The following is a 12,977-nucleotide window of genomic DNA, read 5'->3' on the forward strand; positions in this document are numbered from 1 at the left end:
ATCCGCCCCTGATCTGCGGGTCCGTGTCTGCTGGGCTCTCCTCCGCTGAGCTGCAGAGCTGCCTGCGCAGAGGTGACAGCCAGAGCCTTGCAGAGGAATGTCCCTTCATTAGCGGAGGCCCTTCGGCAAGAGCAGGAAGGCAGGGAGAGGAGCGGGGTCTCCCCAGACCTGTCAGTTTGTAGCAGGAGGTCTCAGTGGAACTCATCTCGGCTGTCACTCGTCTCTTTTTAAAGGGGATGGCAGCGCAGCTCTCGAACGCGCCGTATTCCACAGAGCTCTCAGTGCCTTAAGAAAGGAAACGCTGGAAAGAAAATCTAGTTTTCACCCGGGAATAAGAGGTGCTCTGGAGACGTGCGCTGCTCTTCGTGGGCCAGCAGCAACCGGGACCGGGCGGGGGCTGCGTGCTGCGGCCACCACGGGATTGATGCCGGCCCCTTGAGGCTCGGCCAGGTGGGAGAGCGCAGTGCGATACGGCACAGCAAAGCACAGCACGGCACGGCACGGTGCAGCACGGCACAGTGCAGCATGGCACTGCACAGTACAGCGCAGTGTGGCACGGCACCATGCAGTGCAGCACGGCATGGCACAGCACGGTACAGCACGGCATGGCGCAGCACAGTGCAGTATGGCACGGCACGGCACAGTACAGAATGGCATGGTGCAGCATGGCACAGCACGGCATGGCACAGCACGGCATGGCACAGCACGGCACGGCGGAGCTCCAGCAACTTGGAATCTTCACCGAGGCTCCCCAGCCTCTGCACTTCTCAGGATCCCCATCCCCATAGCAACCGAGCGCCCCGGAGGCACCGATCGGCGTTTCCGCCCCACGCAAGGAGCGCAGCAGCGTTAGCAGCAGCGTTAGCAGCCGCGTCTCAGCGGCGAGGAGCCGAGGCAGCAGGAGGAAGCGCCTTTTCCAGGCACCCCCGCGGGGTCTGGCAGAGCTCTCGGTGCTCCCACCTCTTGTGCCACCACCCCGCGGCCCTCTGCCTTCCTCTGGTTCCTCCTATCAGCTGCTGGAGCACAACCGCAAAACGGATGGATTCCTCCAGGCTGCTCTATCGGCCCCTTCCTTCGGAGCCCGCAGGGGGAAAGGCCGAACCAGTGATCTTCTCATTTTGTAGTGTCTTCCTCGGGACGGCGAGCGGCAGCTCCCTGCCCTGCCCTGCCCGCCTGCGGCACGCAGCCGCCCTGGGGCGCGCTGCTGCAGCTCTCCTCTCCCAACCCAACTGCAACTTCGCACAGATCCTTCCCCCGCAAAGTTCCCAAAATGCACATGAGAGCGAGGGAAGCGCAGAACAGCCATTACACGTGGGGAAAGCAAGCGGCTCCTGGCCGCAGGGGAATTCTGAGAGCCCTTGGGCAGCTCCCTGCAGCCTGCCCGGGGTCCCCCCCGCCGTCCCCGGCCGGGCTGCGGGAAGTCCCTTTGGCGACTCTGGCCACCGTGGGGAGAGTTTTGGGTCCCTTGAGAGCTCTCCGGCAGCCTGAAGGGGACGGACAGAGAACGACCCTTCGGCCTGACGCAATTAGCCCCTAACCGGCTAGGGGAAAGGCCGCGAGCCACCAGGAAATTGCCACCCCCAGAAGGGACGGCTCGGTGCCGGCCTGGTGACAGCAACGAGGAGGGTGTAAGCGCAGGGAGCTGCTGCCCGGCCCTCCCGGGGCACAGCAGCTGGGACAAGGCCGAGCTTTCCCCCAGTTGCCTTCCCCTCGCCTTTCCCGAAGCCACACCACCACCTCCCGGCGGCCTCCATCGCTGCATCGCCCCGCTCCCGTCCCGCCTGAAGGGGGGGAGCGGAGCCCCAAGTCCCCGAGGACCCCCAAGTCCCCGAGGACCCCCGGACAGCCGCCTGAACAGCAAGCTGAGGCCGCTGGGGCGTTTCAGCTCCTTTCCATCGCTTCAGCCCCTGATTTATTAGAGCGATTAGGTGCCTCGCTGGTGCTTGGTGCGCAATCCACGCTGCCCGCTGCGGCTGAGCAACTCGCCGTCCTACAGGAGAGGCTACAGTTAAATTAGGGGCGTGAAAAGACCGAGCCCTTTACAACCAGAGCGCTCGCAAACACGGACGGGGGAAAGCTCCGGGGCTTCGCGGGCTGCCCCGGCGTTCGCTGCCAGCACGGGGGTGAGTTCTGCGGCTCTGAGCTGCCTCCCGGAGGGCTGCGGGACGGAGGGCTCGCAGCCCTGCGAGCTGCCCGCCCGCAGGAGCGGCCCCAGGGCCACCGCCTCCGCTGACGGCCCGGCGCCAGGCACCCGGGGCAGCGGCAGCAGGGCCGCCCCCGTGCCCACCGCCCGCCCTCCGCACCTCCCAGAGAGCCCTGAGCGCCGCACGGCGCACGCGCAGCCACCTCAGCGCACCCCTTAGTCCCGCCCCCCCTCTCCCATTGGAGGAGCGGGACGAGGGGCGGCGCGGCGGGCCAATCGCGCGGCGGGGGACCGGAGCGGGGGCGGGCGCGGCCGGCGGCGCGTGCGAAGATGGAGGAGTACGCGCGCGAGCCCTGGTGAGCGGCCGGGCGCGGGGCGGGCGCGTGCGGCGGCCGTGGGGCTTCGGCGGGCTCGGGGCGCGCGCGCCGGGAGGGAGGGGGGGGGGGGAGGGAGCCGGGGGGGGGGGGCTCGGGCGGCGGGAAGGGAGGGGGAGGGGGGGGGAGGTGACCTTGGAGGCGCCGCCATGGCCGCCGCCGCCCCGCGCTTCCGGGCCCCCCCCCCCCACAGCCTCACGGGGCGGCTCGGGGGGCTCCGGGGGGGCTCCGGGACCGGCCGGCCCCCACGGGCACGGGCACGGGCACGGGCGGCAGCCGCCGCGGGGGTTGGCCGCGGTCCCGCACAGCCCGGTCGTGGGCGCCGCCGGGGCCGGGGCAGCCGCAGCCCCTGCGGGCAGCCTGTTCCGCGCCTCGCCGCCCGCGGTACCTGAATAAGGAGTCACAGAACTGCGGGGGCCGGCAGGGGCCTCCCGAGCTCACCGGGTCCAGCCCCCCTGCCAAAGCCGGCTGCCTACAGCAGGCTGCCCGGGGAGGCGTCCGGACGGGCCTGGAATATCTCCGGAGAAGGAGACCCCGCAGCCTCCCTGGGCAGCCTGTGCCGGGGCTCCGTCACCCTCACCGGGAAGTTCTTTCACGTGTTGGTGCGGAAATTCCTGGGCTCCGTTCTGTGGCCGTTGCCCCTTGTCCTGCCCCCACAAACCACTGAAAGAGGTTGGCCCAATCCCTCTGCCTCCCACACCTCAGGTATTTATACACATCGATGCGATCCCCTCTCAGTCTTCTCTTCTCCAGGCTGAACAGCCCCAGGTCTCCCAGCCTCTCCTCCCAGGGGAGATGCTCCAGGCCCCGTAACACCTTTGTGGCCCCCCGCTGGATCCAGGAGATCCCTGTCGTTCTCGTACCGGGGAGGATCACCTCCCCTGACCTGCTGGCCACGCTCCTTTTAATGCACCCCAGGATCCCCTCGGCCTTCTTGGCCACGAGGGCGCACTGGTGGCTCATGGCCAACCTGTCGTCCACCAGGACCCCCGGGGCCTTCTCCACAGAGCTCCTCCTCAGCAGGGTCGTCCCCCAGCCTGTACCGATACGTGCGGCTGTTCCTTCCCAAAGGAGTCCTCCTCCATCCCTTTCATAAGCCCCCTTTAAGTACTGAGAGGCCGCAGTGGGGTCACCCTGGGGCCCTCTGCAGGCCGACCGTCCCCAGCTCCCTCAGGCGAGGTGCTTGAGGTTCTGAGCGTCTTCACGGCCCTCCTCTGGACTCGAATGTCCGAGGGCGTTGTGCAAACGCTTCTTGAACTCCGGCAGCTCGGTGCCGTGCCCACGTCCCTGGGGGGCCTGTCCCAGTGCCCAGCCACCTCTCGCAGAATCAGGAATCATTAAGGCTGGAAAGGCCCGCCAAGATCACCCGGTCCAACCGTCCCCCCCCCCACCAGTGTCACCACTGAACCCTGTCCCCAAGCACCGGGCCCGACCTCTCCTTGAGCACCCCCAGGGACGGTGACTCCCCCACCTCCCTGGGCAACCCGTCCCAACGCCCGACTGCTCTTTCTGCAGAACCTGTCCCTAACGCCCAGCCTGACCCTCCCCTGTCCCGGCTCCATCCCTGGGGTCCTGTCGCTGTCCCCAGAGAGCAGAGCTCAGCACCTGCCCCTCCGCTCCCTGTGAGGGAGCTGCAGGCCGCCATGAGGCCTCCCCTCGGCCTGCTCTGCTCTGGGCTGAACAAACCAAGGGGCCTCAGTTTCTACTCATGTCTTCCCCTCAGGCCCCTCACCACCTCTTTTCCCGGCTGCTGGGGCCCCACACTACATTTCACCCCATTACCTGCTTTTCGCCCCGTTATCTCCATCCCCCCCCAGCCCCATGCGGTTCCCCCGGGACCCGTCCCGAGGCGTGGGGCACCCTCGGCCTCCCCCTGCCCGAGCTGGCTCCTGGCTGTGCTGGGGCAGCCCGGCGTTGTGCAGCTGCTCTCCTGATCCCGAAATTGTTGTGCAGCTGCTCTCCTGATCCCGAAATTGTTCACCGTCAGCCCTGGTTGCCATCCGAGTGCTGCTGCTGCTGCTGTAGGAACCCGGCCTCGTCTCGCACGTTGCGCTGAGCCCGTTTCCCTGCTCTGAGGGGCATCCTTAAAGCCGGGGAAAGAAGTAACAGTAACATTAAGCTTGCAGATAAGTGCCAAATAATAATGGAATAATCTCTTTTCTTCTGATTCTCTCCTCTGCTGAGGTCGAGCACTGCCGGGGCCGTGGGGTGTTTTGTGTCAGCTTTCCGATGCGTCCGGCGCCTGTCCGGGAGTTCAGAGGCGCTGACGTGAAATAGCAGTGCTGGTATCAAAGACGTTTTCTCGTTCAAAAGCTGCTCCTGCGGAGGCTTGGAGGATAGTTTAAGAGGAAAATTAAGTACCCCAAAGGTAACAACTAACGAGCTTTACCTCTGAAGGAGGGTTGAAGATGGAAAAAATCTAGGCGAGCACTCCGTGATTGGGGTCTAATTAATGAAGCTTCTGTAAAGAACAGTCACAATTTGCTAAATTGGAATTCTTTGACCTTGTGGGTAGAGGAAGACCACTTTACATAATCTATTTAGATTTCCAGAAAGCCTTTTAACAAGATCGCTCTTAACAAGCGAACAAAGGCAGAGAGTTGTGATGAGATGTTTTATTCATAACAGTAGATCAAAATCTGGACAGGAGGCACAGAGAGGAGAAGAAAAAACGCTGAGAAGAAAGAGATGGAAGCTTTTCATCTTGGCAGATCTGACAACAGCGTGCCCGCAACCCTTCCCGATCATTGCACATGGGAAATAGGGGGCTTTGTAGAAGGAAAATAAAGTATAAAACGGGGCTAAATTATTTAATTTCATCAGAACTGGAGGGGATTTGTTAGGAACGTGAGATGAAAGCACGTGCCAGGCAGGGCAGTAAAAAGGAAGGGCGATGCCTGGTGGGAGGACGTCCCCTCGTTCCGCCGCTGAGTGCTGTCCGCGTCGGTGTGGGTTTGGGCCTCCGGCAGTGGTGCTGGTGGTGCGGGTGGGATCCCGGTGCCTCCGCAAAACCGAGTGACTCTGACCCGAAGTCAACGTGCGGAGCAGCGTCACGTGCAAGGCAGCAATTCACCTTCGCTCCGGCGTGCGGAGCTGGTGACGCCACCTCGGTGCGGGGACTGCGGAGGTGGGGAACGGGAGCGGGTCGGGAACGGGTCGTGGAAGTGAGAAAGGAGCCCGGGGCGGCCTTTAGGCAGAGGGAACAAAAAGATTTTTTGCAGGAAGCAAATAAAAACCCATGGCAAATAAAAACCCGTGGCAAAATGTGCAGCGTAGCAGGTGGTCAGGGGAAAAGAGGAGCTGTGTTCCTGCCTTTCAGCAAAGAGCTTTTAGGTATCCTGTGGAACAGAGAAGTGGCGGATCCAAGGCAGGTGGGTGGATGGAGATGTGCTCTCGTGTGCGGGACCGCAGAGCTGGGTGCTGCAGGGAGCTCTCAGGAGCAGAAGCACAAAATCCAGAGGGAGCTCAGAGAAGCACACTGATGCTCGTACCCGTGATGGCTCTTGGTGCAGGATTTGCTAACCTGCACATGGGGCTTGCCGTCGGGTTCAGCTTTGTGAGCGCGCATCTTGCCGCAGCCTGCCTTCTGCTCGGCTTGCTGGTGGCTGCCTGTGCAGCAGCTGTGGCCGACGGATTTTGGTGTAAGATGAAAGAAACGGAATAACTCTGTGCATACGCTGCAAAATTCCCAGCAGCGGCAGCGCAGCTCATTGCATTGCTCGCCCAGCTCGGGAGGTGTTCGGTGACGGAGAATTACAGGGCAGCGGGCCGCAGGGGACGGCGAGCCCCAAATTAGAGCCCGGCTCTCCGTGGTTGGAAGCCTTTGCCGAGAGGAAGGCGCCTCCTCCTGCGCTCCGTGGGGCTGCAGGCTTGGCACCGCCGCCTAGCGCTGCGTGAGCGTTCCTGGGGTTTGTTGCAATGAACTTCAAAGGCCCGGGGTGCATCAGAAAAACCTTTCCAGTTTAACAAAAGATGACTTTGAAGTCTCCCGTTCAAACAACCAGAACTAAAGAAAAGTGTGAGTAGCTCCGGAAAGCAGCGTTTTGTTCTCCTGTGGGCTGTCTTGTTTGAGTTTGCCACCGCCGTTTTCCGTAGGTCGAGATGAGAATGAGAAGAGTAAATTCCGAGTTATTTACACGCCACAAGCAGGGCAGAGCTGGCTGTAGCTGGAATGCTGCAGAAGTTTTCCACGGTGGAGACGCGTCTCGGTGCCACGTGTGAGAGGAGTTCAAACAGTTCTTTGCAGAGCTGACGCTGACTGCCCGGGGAGGCAGCTTGTTGGGCTCTGGGTGGACGCGAGCGCGTGTCGCTGCTCACCTGCGCGTGCCTGTCCTCGCAGCCCGCTCCGCGAGCTGCACATGGGGCAGTCGTCCTGGCGCTCCTGCGTCCTCGCGCTGGTTTTGGATACCGGGACGTTTGTTTGGATGGGGAATTTCCTCCAGGAATGCACCGGACGGGCGAGCGGTGGATCCCTCGCAGTTACTCGCACAGGGTGGCGTGGTGCAGCGTTGCATTTTCGTCTCTGTTTTTCGTTACAGTCCCTGGAGGATCGTAGATGACTGCGGAGGTGCTTTCACCATGGGAGCGATAGGAGGTGGCATTTTCCAAGCCATCAAGGGCTTCAGAAATTCCCCGGTGGTAAGTAAAACCATTGGAGAAAGTGCATTAGGAGCACAACCCTGCTCCCTCTGTCCGTCAGCGGCGAAACGTGGTAGCAGAAGGTAAGGTGGAGGAAATCCTTGTCCACAGAGCGGGGCTGAGGAACGGGCTGCGTGTCACTCACCCAAACCACGAGCGTCCATCGGGTGAATGGCTCAGCATCCGGGGGGGTCCGTCGTCTGCCTGGGTTAAGGTTCTGCCTTCCCCCCTTCCACTGACGGCAGCAGCGGGGCCCTTGCAGCTGGCTGCCCTCCCTCGGTGAAAGGAAAAATCTTTTTCTCCTTCAGATTTGTAGCAGGGAGTGTTAACTTTCTGTAACTAATTTCTTATTTGAATGTTAACGTTTTTCAGTAACTGGATTTATCTGAAAGGCAATTTCAGTTTAAATGCAGAAGTGTGCATAGACGTGCAAGTTGAAGTTTAGGCAACACAGGTCAGTTGTTCCCACTTCCAAGTTTTCTGCTGCAAAATTTTGACCACAAACACGTTGTAGAGATTTCTGATAAAAATCCGACTTCTACTTGAACATTGTAAACCATTCCTCTGGCTTTTATGGAAAGGGCTTAAAAGGGATGAAAGGGTTTTTAGTTGAGAGTGGTTTTTGCTGTTACTGTGTGACAATTTGATTGCCTAAAGCTTCTTAATAAACTATCAGTTTGAGGTAAATTTCGTGAATAAAATCAAATAACTTTTTCCGAAACTAGTCAGATCCTGCAGACGCTTAGCAGGAACAGGATTATGTGCTTAACCACATTTAAAATTTGTGTGAGACTTGTTAAGTGAGCATGTCCACACTTCTCAGTGCTCGTATCTAAAACAAAACTTGAGTGTTCCCAGCGTTCTTTAAATCTTTCGCAGTGTAGGAAACGCGTAGTAATTACTGTTGCAATTCCTGGATGACATTTACTGTTTGACACAGAAGGCTCAGAACCACCTTTTAAACTTGAATTGCGTGCTCCTCTTGGCTGCTGAGAGTGAGCTGATGAGAAGGGGACCAGCTGCTCCAGCTGCCCAACTGGGGGAAGTGGCTAGGCGTCAGGAAGAAAGAATTATACACATGAAAAATAAATGTGCTCATCTTGCTAAAGGTGTAACTTTAAATGTCTCATTCAGCTCCCACCACGCCCGCCGGACAAACCTTGAACTTAAATGGTTTGAGGTAGTGACTGCTGGCTGCGCTTCGGTTTTGTAGCTTCCAGGTGTATTGCAAAGCTGTGACAAATAGTGAAGTATCTGTAAAAATGCATTTTCTGTCAGCTCCTGATCACGGCCATTGAAGGTGCTTAGAAGCAGGTTGGGCCTGTGGCATGGCTGGGCTATACGCAGACATTTTGGCTGTAAGGCTTCATTCTGTCGTTCTGTCCTTCTCTTCTGTTGTAGGGGGTAAACCACCGGCTGCGGGGAAGTTTGACAGCTATTAAAACAAGAGCTCCGCAACTGGGAGGTAAGCAATTTCGTGTTGATGTTGCCATCATCTTTCCATGGACTGTTGGTAGAACACCCAGGCTGGGAAAGTAACGCGATGGCAGCGCAGGGACACCTGAGCTGCCTCCCAGCGGGCCAGATGCATTTCACCAGGGTTTGTCAGTCCAAGCAGAGAATAAACACGGTTCTGTTGCATCCAGAATTAGTTTTGGTGTGGAGAAGACATGCTTATGCTCCTGGAGTGGTAAGCCAGGGTTAATCATTTTGTCATATTCGAGCCAGTTCTGTGCAGAGCTGCCTGCGAGCCTGTGCCTTGTGTGCATGGCTTTAAAGTAACCAAACTTGGCTCATTAGGAGAAATCATCAGACGTGGAGAAACAGTGAAATAGGTGGGTGGATCTGGCTGGGATTTCAGACTTCCCCTAAGGTCAGCCAGGTACATTTCAGGCTTTTTTTTTTTTTTAACGAATGTCGTGCACAAATGTCTAAAATCACAAACCTGCTGCTTGAGTCAAAATGACATTATGATCTCTTAAAGGTGGCTCAGCATCAAAGTGAGTAAGCCTAAGGATCTGCTCTGTGCCATGATGCTCTTCTGTCAGGAAAATTGAATTAATACATTGCAGAAGGGGAAAATGGGAGAGTGATGTCGAGCAGGGGAACGTGTTGGCTGCAGCAGAACCTCTCAGAGAAATCGGGGCCGCAGGCGGAAAAAGCTCTACAGCCACAGCCTGTGGTGGCTGCACGGAGAGAGGAATTCACCCTCCTGCTCCGCATCTGGTAGCAAGCTTTCAAAGGCATTAAGACACCTCCAATTAAGGAGAGTTGAACTTAATCTAAGTCACACATTTTTCCCAAAATGAGCCTGAGGATGAGCGTTTATTTTCATTTACAATACCGGTTATTGTTAAATGACTTCAGAATTTGCATTCTGAGAACTGTCACGTTCTCTTTACGTCTGCCACACCGTACAGACCAGCCCTGACCTCCTGAGGTGCCAGAAGCAGCGTTAGGATAAGGTGCTAAACTACTCTATCATTCTCTATGAGGAAATACATTTAAAACATTATTTTTTTCCTATATGCTATTTTTTCCCTGAGCTATTCCATCTTTATTAGGATGCAAATTCCATTATAATCACTGCTTGGTAATCTTTTGGTCATGAAATATGAAATAATGAGATTATGTTTAAAATGTATGTGTATGTATAACGTGTGTGTGGCTTGACAAGTTTAGAATTTGTCTCAGTATTGATTCTGACCTGTGGTTGGTTCTTGCTGAGATTGGATGTGTCTGAAAGTGTGCTAACGCCACACCACCTCTTGGTGACGTGACCGCAGGGCGGCTGCTTGCCTGCTTTCTCTAACCTGGTCTTGCCTTTTTTCCAACTTTCCAACAGGGAGCTTTGCTGTCTGGGGAGGGCTCTTCTCCATGATTGACTGCAGTATGGTCAGAATGAGAGGTAAAGAAGATCCGTGGAATTCAATCACAAGCGGAGCCCTAACTGGAGCCATATTAGCTGCCAGAAGTAAGAAATTGAGCTCTCGGGAGCACAGTAATTGAAAAAGCTTCTGTGTTCTAAATGTACAGTTCTCATCGTTACAGCAAAGCGGAATTGTGCGATACCCAAACTGGAATTTACTTTGTGAGAGAAATTGAAAGATAATCTTAGACTTTTGTCCTGTGCTAATGAAAGTAATAATTATGTTCTCAGACATTACCGTTGTTCTTTTGTTTCCCTGAGGAAAGGGGAGAATTGCCTAGTAATTATCTCTTTATTGATGATACTAACGAGGCTTAATGAATGCAAAATGACTGCTTCTGAGTCTGCCCATAGGAGAGATTATAACTATAGAAAGAGAATTATAATATGCAAAGTAACGCGCTGAAAAAAGGGTTGTTTTGTACTTCTATTTTTAGATGGACCTGTTGCCATGGTTGGATCTGCTGCAATGGGAGGAATTCTCCTAGCTTTAATTGAAGGAGCTGGTATTCTCTTAACAAGATTTGCCTCCACACAGTTCCCTAACGGTAAGGAACCATCACTGCAGCAGCGCGAGGCTTTTATTGTGCAGGCTTTACTAATGTGCCTCTTCCAGTCATCACTCTTATCACGGAGTAAATCTACTCAGCCAATTCCCAGCTTCTAAGGCTGTAAAAAGTGAAGGGAGGGCCGCACGTTGGTGATGATGCAAGAGCTTTCCAGCGTTCTGTCTGTGGGATGACGGTTCTAGAGAAATCCACGTCTAAATGAAGCGGCAAGATCGGCTGTCACTCAGCAACGTAAAGGCAGAGGAGTGTGGTGCACCGGGGGGTTTCCAGGCACAGTGGGACGTGGGTCTTTTCCGGGGCTTCAGAGGGTGGAGAAGATACCTGGGATTCGTCCGAGCAAAATGTGCAGACGTGGGTGGTGTTACGGGAACGGGCGCCCCAGCCCCGTCCTGCTGACTCAGGCCCAAGCAGGACTTGCGGGTTCTTGCTGCTCCTTCCCGCTGCGTGGCCGGGCGCCGTGGGGGCTGAAAGCGACGATGTCCACGTGCCAGACTGTGGAACTGGTCTTCTGCCCCGTCCCCCGGTGCATCCACACAGCCCTGACACGCGGTGGCAGCAGTAGTTCAGGCGGCAGCGAGCGACAGGACAGGTTTGAGGCAATAGGAAGCAGCACGTTGGGTGCGAGACGCCGGGTTCCTGCAGGCCGGCTGTGGTCCCTGTGCAGATGTGTGGGTGACCCTGAATGAGGAGGTGAAGATCAGCAGGCGGATGCAGAGGGGAGATGTCAAAGAGGGGTAGTGCTGGTGCTTTGTTTTTCTTTTTTAATACCACTCGAAAACATGTATCCCTTTTTTTTTTCCGAAGAAAAACACAAGCTGAGATGTCAGTGAGCGGAGTCTGTGACCATTTGCGTAAATACTTGGCTGGGTGAAACAATTAATATCTCCATTGCCCCACCTCGTTTTGGGAGCAATACAGACAAAACCGCTACTGTTGAAAGGATTAGTGGCAAGCCACTAATTCCTGATAGGATTCCTCTCTCGGGTTTGCTCACTGGCATTCTTTGTTCAGTCTAAATTGTTACAATTTCTGTTCTTAATACCAGAGCATTTTAAAATGAACCTGCTTCAGTGAAGGGGTATCGTCTGTCCGTTACAATTTATTCTCTCTAAACTTGGCATGCAATGAGCGTGTTGCTTCCCTCCAGCAGGACGTCGGTAAGAGGAGTCGGGAAGCTGGCTCCACAGCGCCTCGTTCCGTTCCACTGCCTTGCCTCGTTGTGGGGCGAGTTACCGTGGGTAGACCTGTACAGAACGGCCAGGTTCAGCTGCAGGGCAGTAAGGCATAGGTTTCCAGCTCCTTTAGGTGACTGAAAACGTTTCCCTCTCGCTGCTCTGATTCATTTCCCGATCAGTAAAGGAGCTAAAAATACGTGCCTTATGGGAACGGGGCTCTTGTCAACGTGTAAAGCTCTCGAACTTCTTTGAATGGAAAAAAAATGTAAAGTCTTGTTATTGGCTTCGTTAATTTTAGAAGGGCTTTATATTAAAGAAAAGCACTGTGAATGTGTTTCATGCTTTTAGTAGGAAGAATGTCTCATCTTTTCGTATTTATTATTTGACTTTTTTTCTTTCTCCCGATTCCCAGGCCCTCAGTTTTCAGACGATCCCTCCCAGTTGCAGCCCTCTCCATTTGGCGACTACAGACAATACCAGTGATTATCCTCATTTCGCTAGTTCTTGTTGTACCTGAGCTGTAATTTAAAATGCTGGAGGACCAAGATGCGGTATGTCTTTACACCAGTGGTAGTCTCGTACACAAACCATGCCAAGAGGACCTTCAGCACTCGTCAGTGTGAAGCTGCACAGGAGAACTGTTAGAAGATGACAGATCTATTTATTCGTAATAGATTCCATTGCTGTAATGTTAATTCATGTCTGGTAGAATACATGGAGATTTAAGATAAGGACCAAATGGAGTCTTGTAATCCTTTGGACATGGACTGAAGTGAATGTCTGTGGAGTCTTTGCTGGGATGTGGCATTAGCCGTCCACAGTGAATGCATCTGGAATTTATCCTCTCCCCTTTTGGATTTAGGTTGCTACACAGATTTCAGCTTGAGGAAAAGCGTTATCTACGTGCAGTTTTACACTCCTGAAGTGAATATTCCTGGGAGGTAATGAATGAATGAAGTGAATGTTACTGAATATTCCCGGCTGAGACCCCGGCCACAGAAGAGTGGGCAAGTCTCTGGTAGTTGAGGGAAAATTACGGTCATCGTCAGCGCGGAGCCTCCCGGGGGTAGCCGAAGCTGCGTTAGTCACCAGACGTTTTCCTGCGCTCCCTCTGGGATTAGCACACCGGGCGTTGTTCAGCTCCGCGTG

The 12,977-nt window shown here is 55.4% G+C and overlaps 1 protein-coding gene across 1 annotated transcript; it reads left to right on the forward strand.

The window, feature by feature from the left end:
• Window positions 1-2,375: 2,375 nt before the first annotated feature.
• On the forward strand, window positions 2,376-12,559 carry TIMM17A (translocase of inner mitochondrial membrane 17A). Its single transcript, XM_066982850.1, has 6 exons — window positions 2,376-2,499; window positions 7,056-7,155; window positions 8,557-8,620; window positions 10,001-10,129; window positions 10,522-10,632; window positions 12,241-12,559. Exons 1-6 carry the CDS (start codon window positions 2,474-2,476, stop codon window positions 12,309-12,311), a joined length of 501 nt encoding a protein of 166 aa, XP_066838951.1. The 5' UTR covers window positions 2,376-2,473; the 3' UTR covers window positions 12,312-12,559.
• Window positions 12,560-12,977: the final 418 nt, after the last annotated feature.

Source organism: Anser cygnoides, chromosome 25, assembly GCF_040182565.1.
Source record: "Anser cygnoides isolate HZ-2024a breed goose chromosome 25, Taihu_goose_T2T_genome, whole genome shotgun sequence".
Taxonomy (NCBI): domain Eukaryota; kingdom Metazoa; phylum Chordata; class Aves; order Anseriformes; family Anatidae; genus Anser; species Anser cygnoides.

What these genes read in the sequence shown, in the direction of transcription:
- TIMM17A (XM_066982850.1), top strand. Translation starts at nt 2,474, where the DNA reads ATGGAGGAGTACGCGCGCGAGCCCTG. An exon ending in GAGTACGCGCGCGAGCCCTG is followed by an intron (nt 2,500 to 7,055) that starts GTGAGCGGCCGG and finishes TTTTCGTTACAG; the next exon opens with TCCCTGGAGGATCGTAGATG. An exon ending in GCTTCAGAAATTCCCCGGTG is followed by an intron (nt 7,156 to 8,556) that starts GTAAGTAAAACC and finishes CTTCTGTTGTAG; the next exon opens with GGGGTAAACCACCGGCTGCG.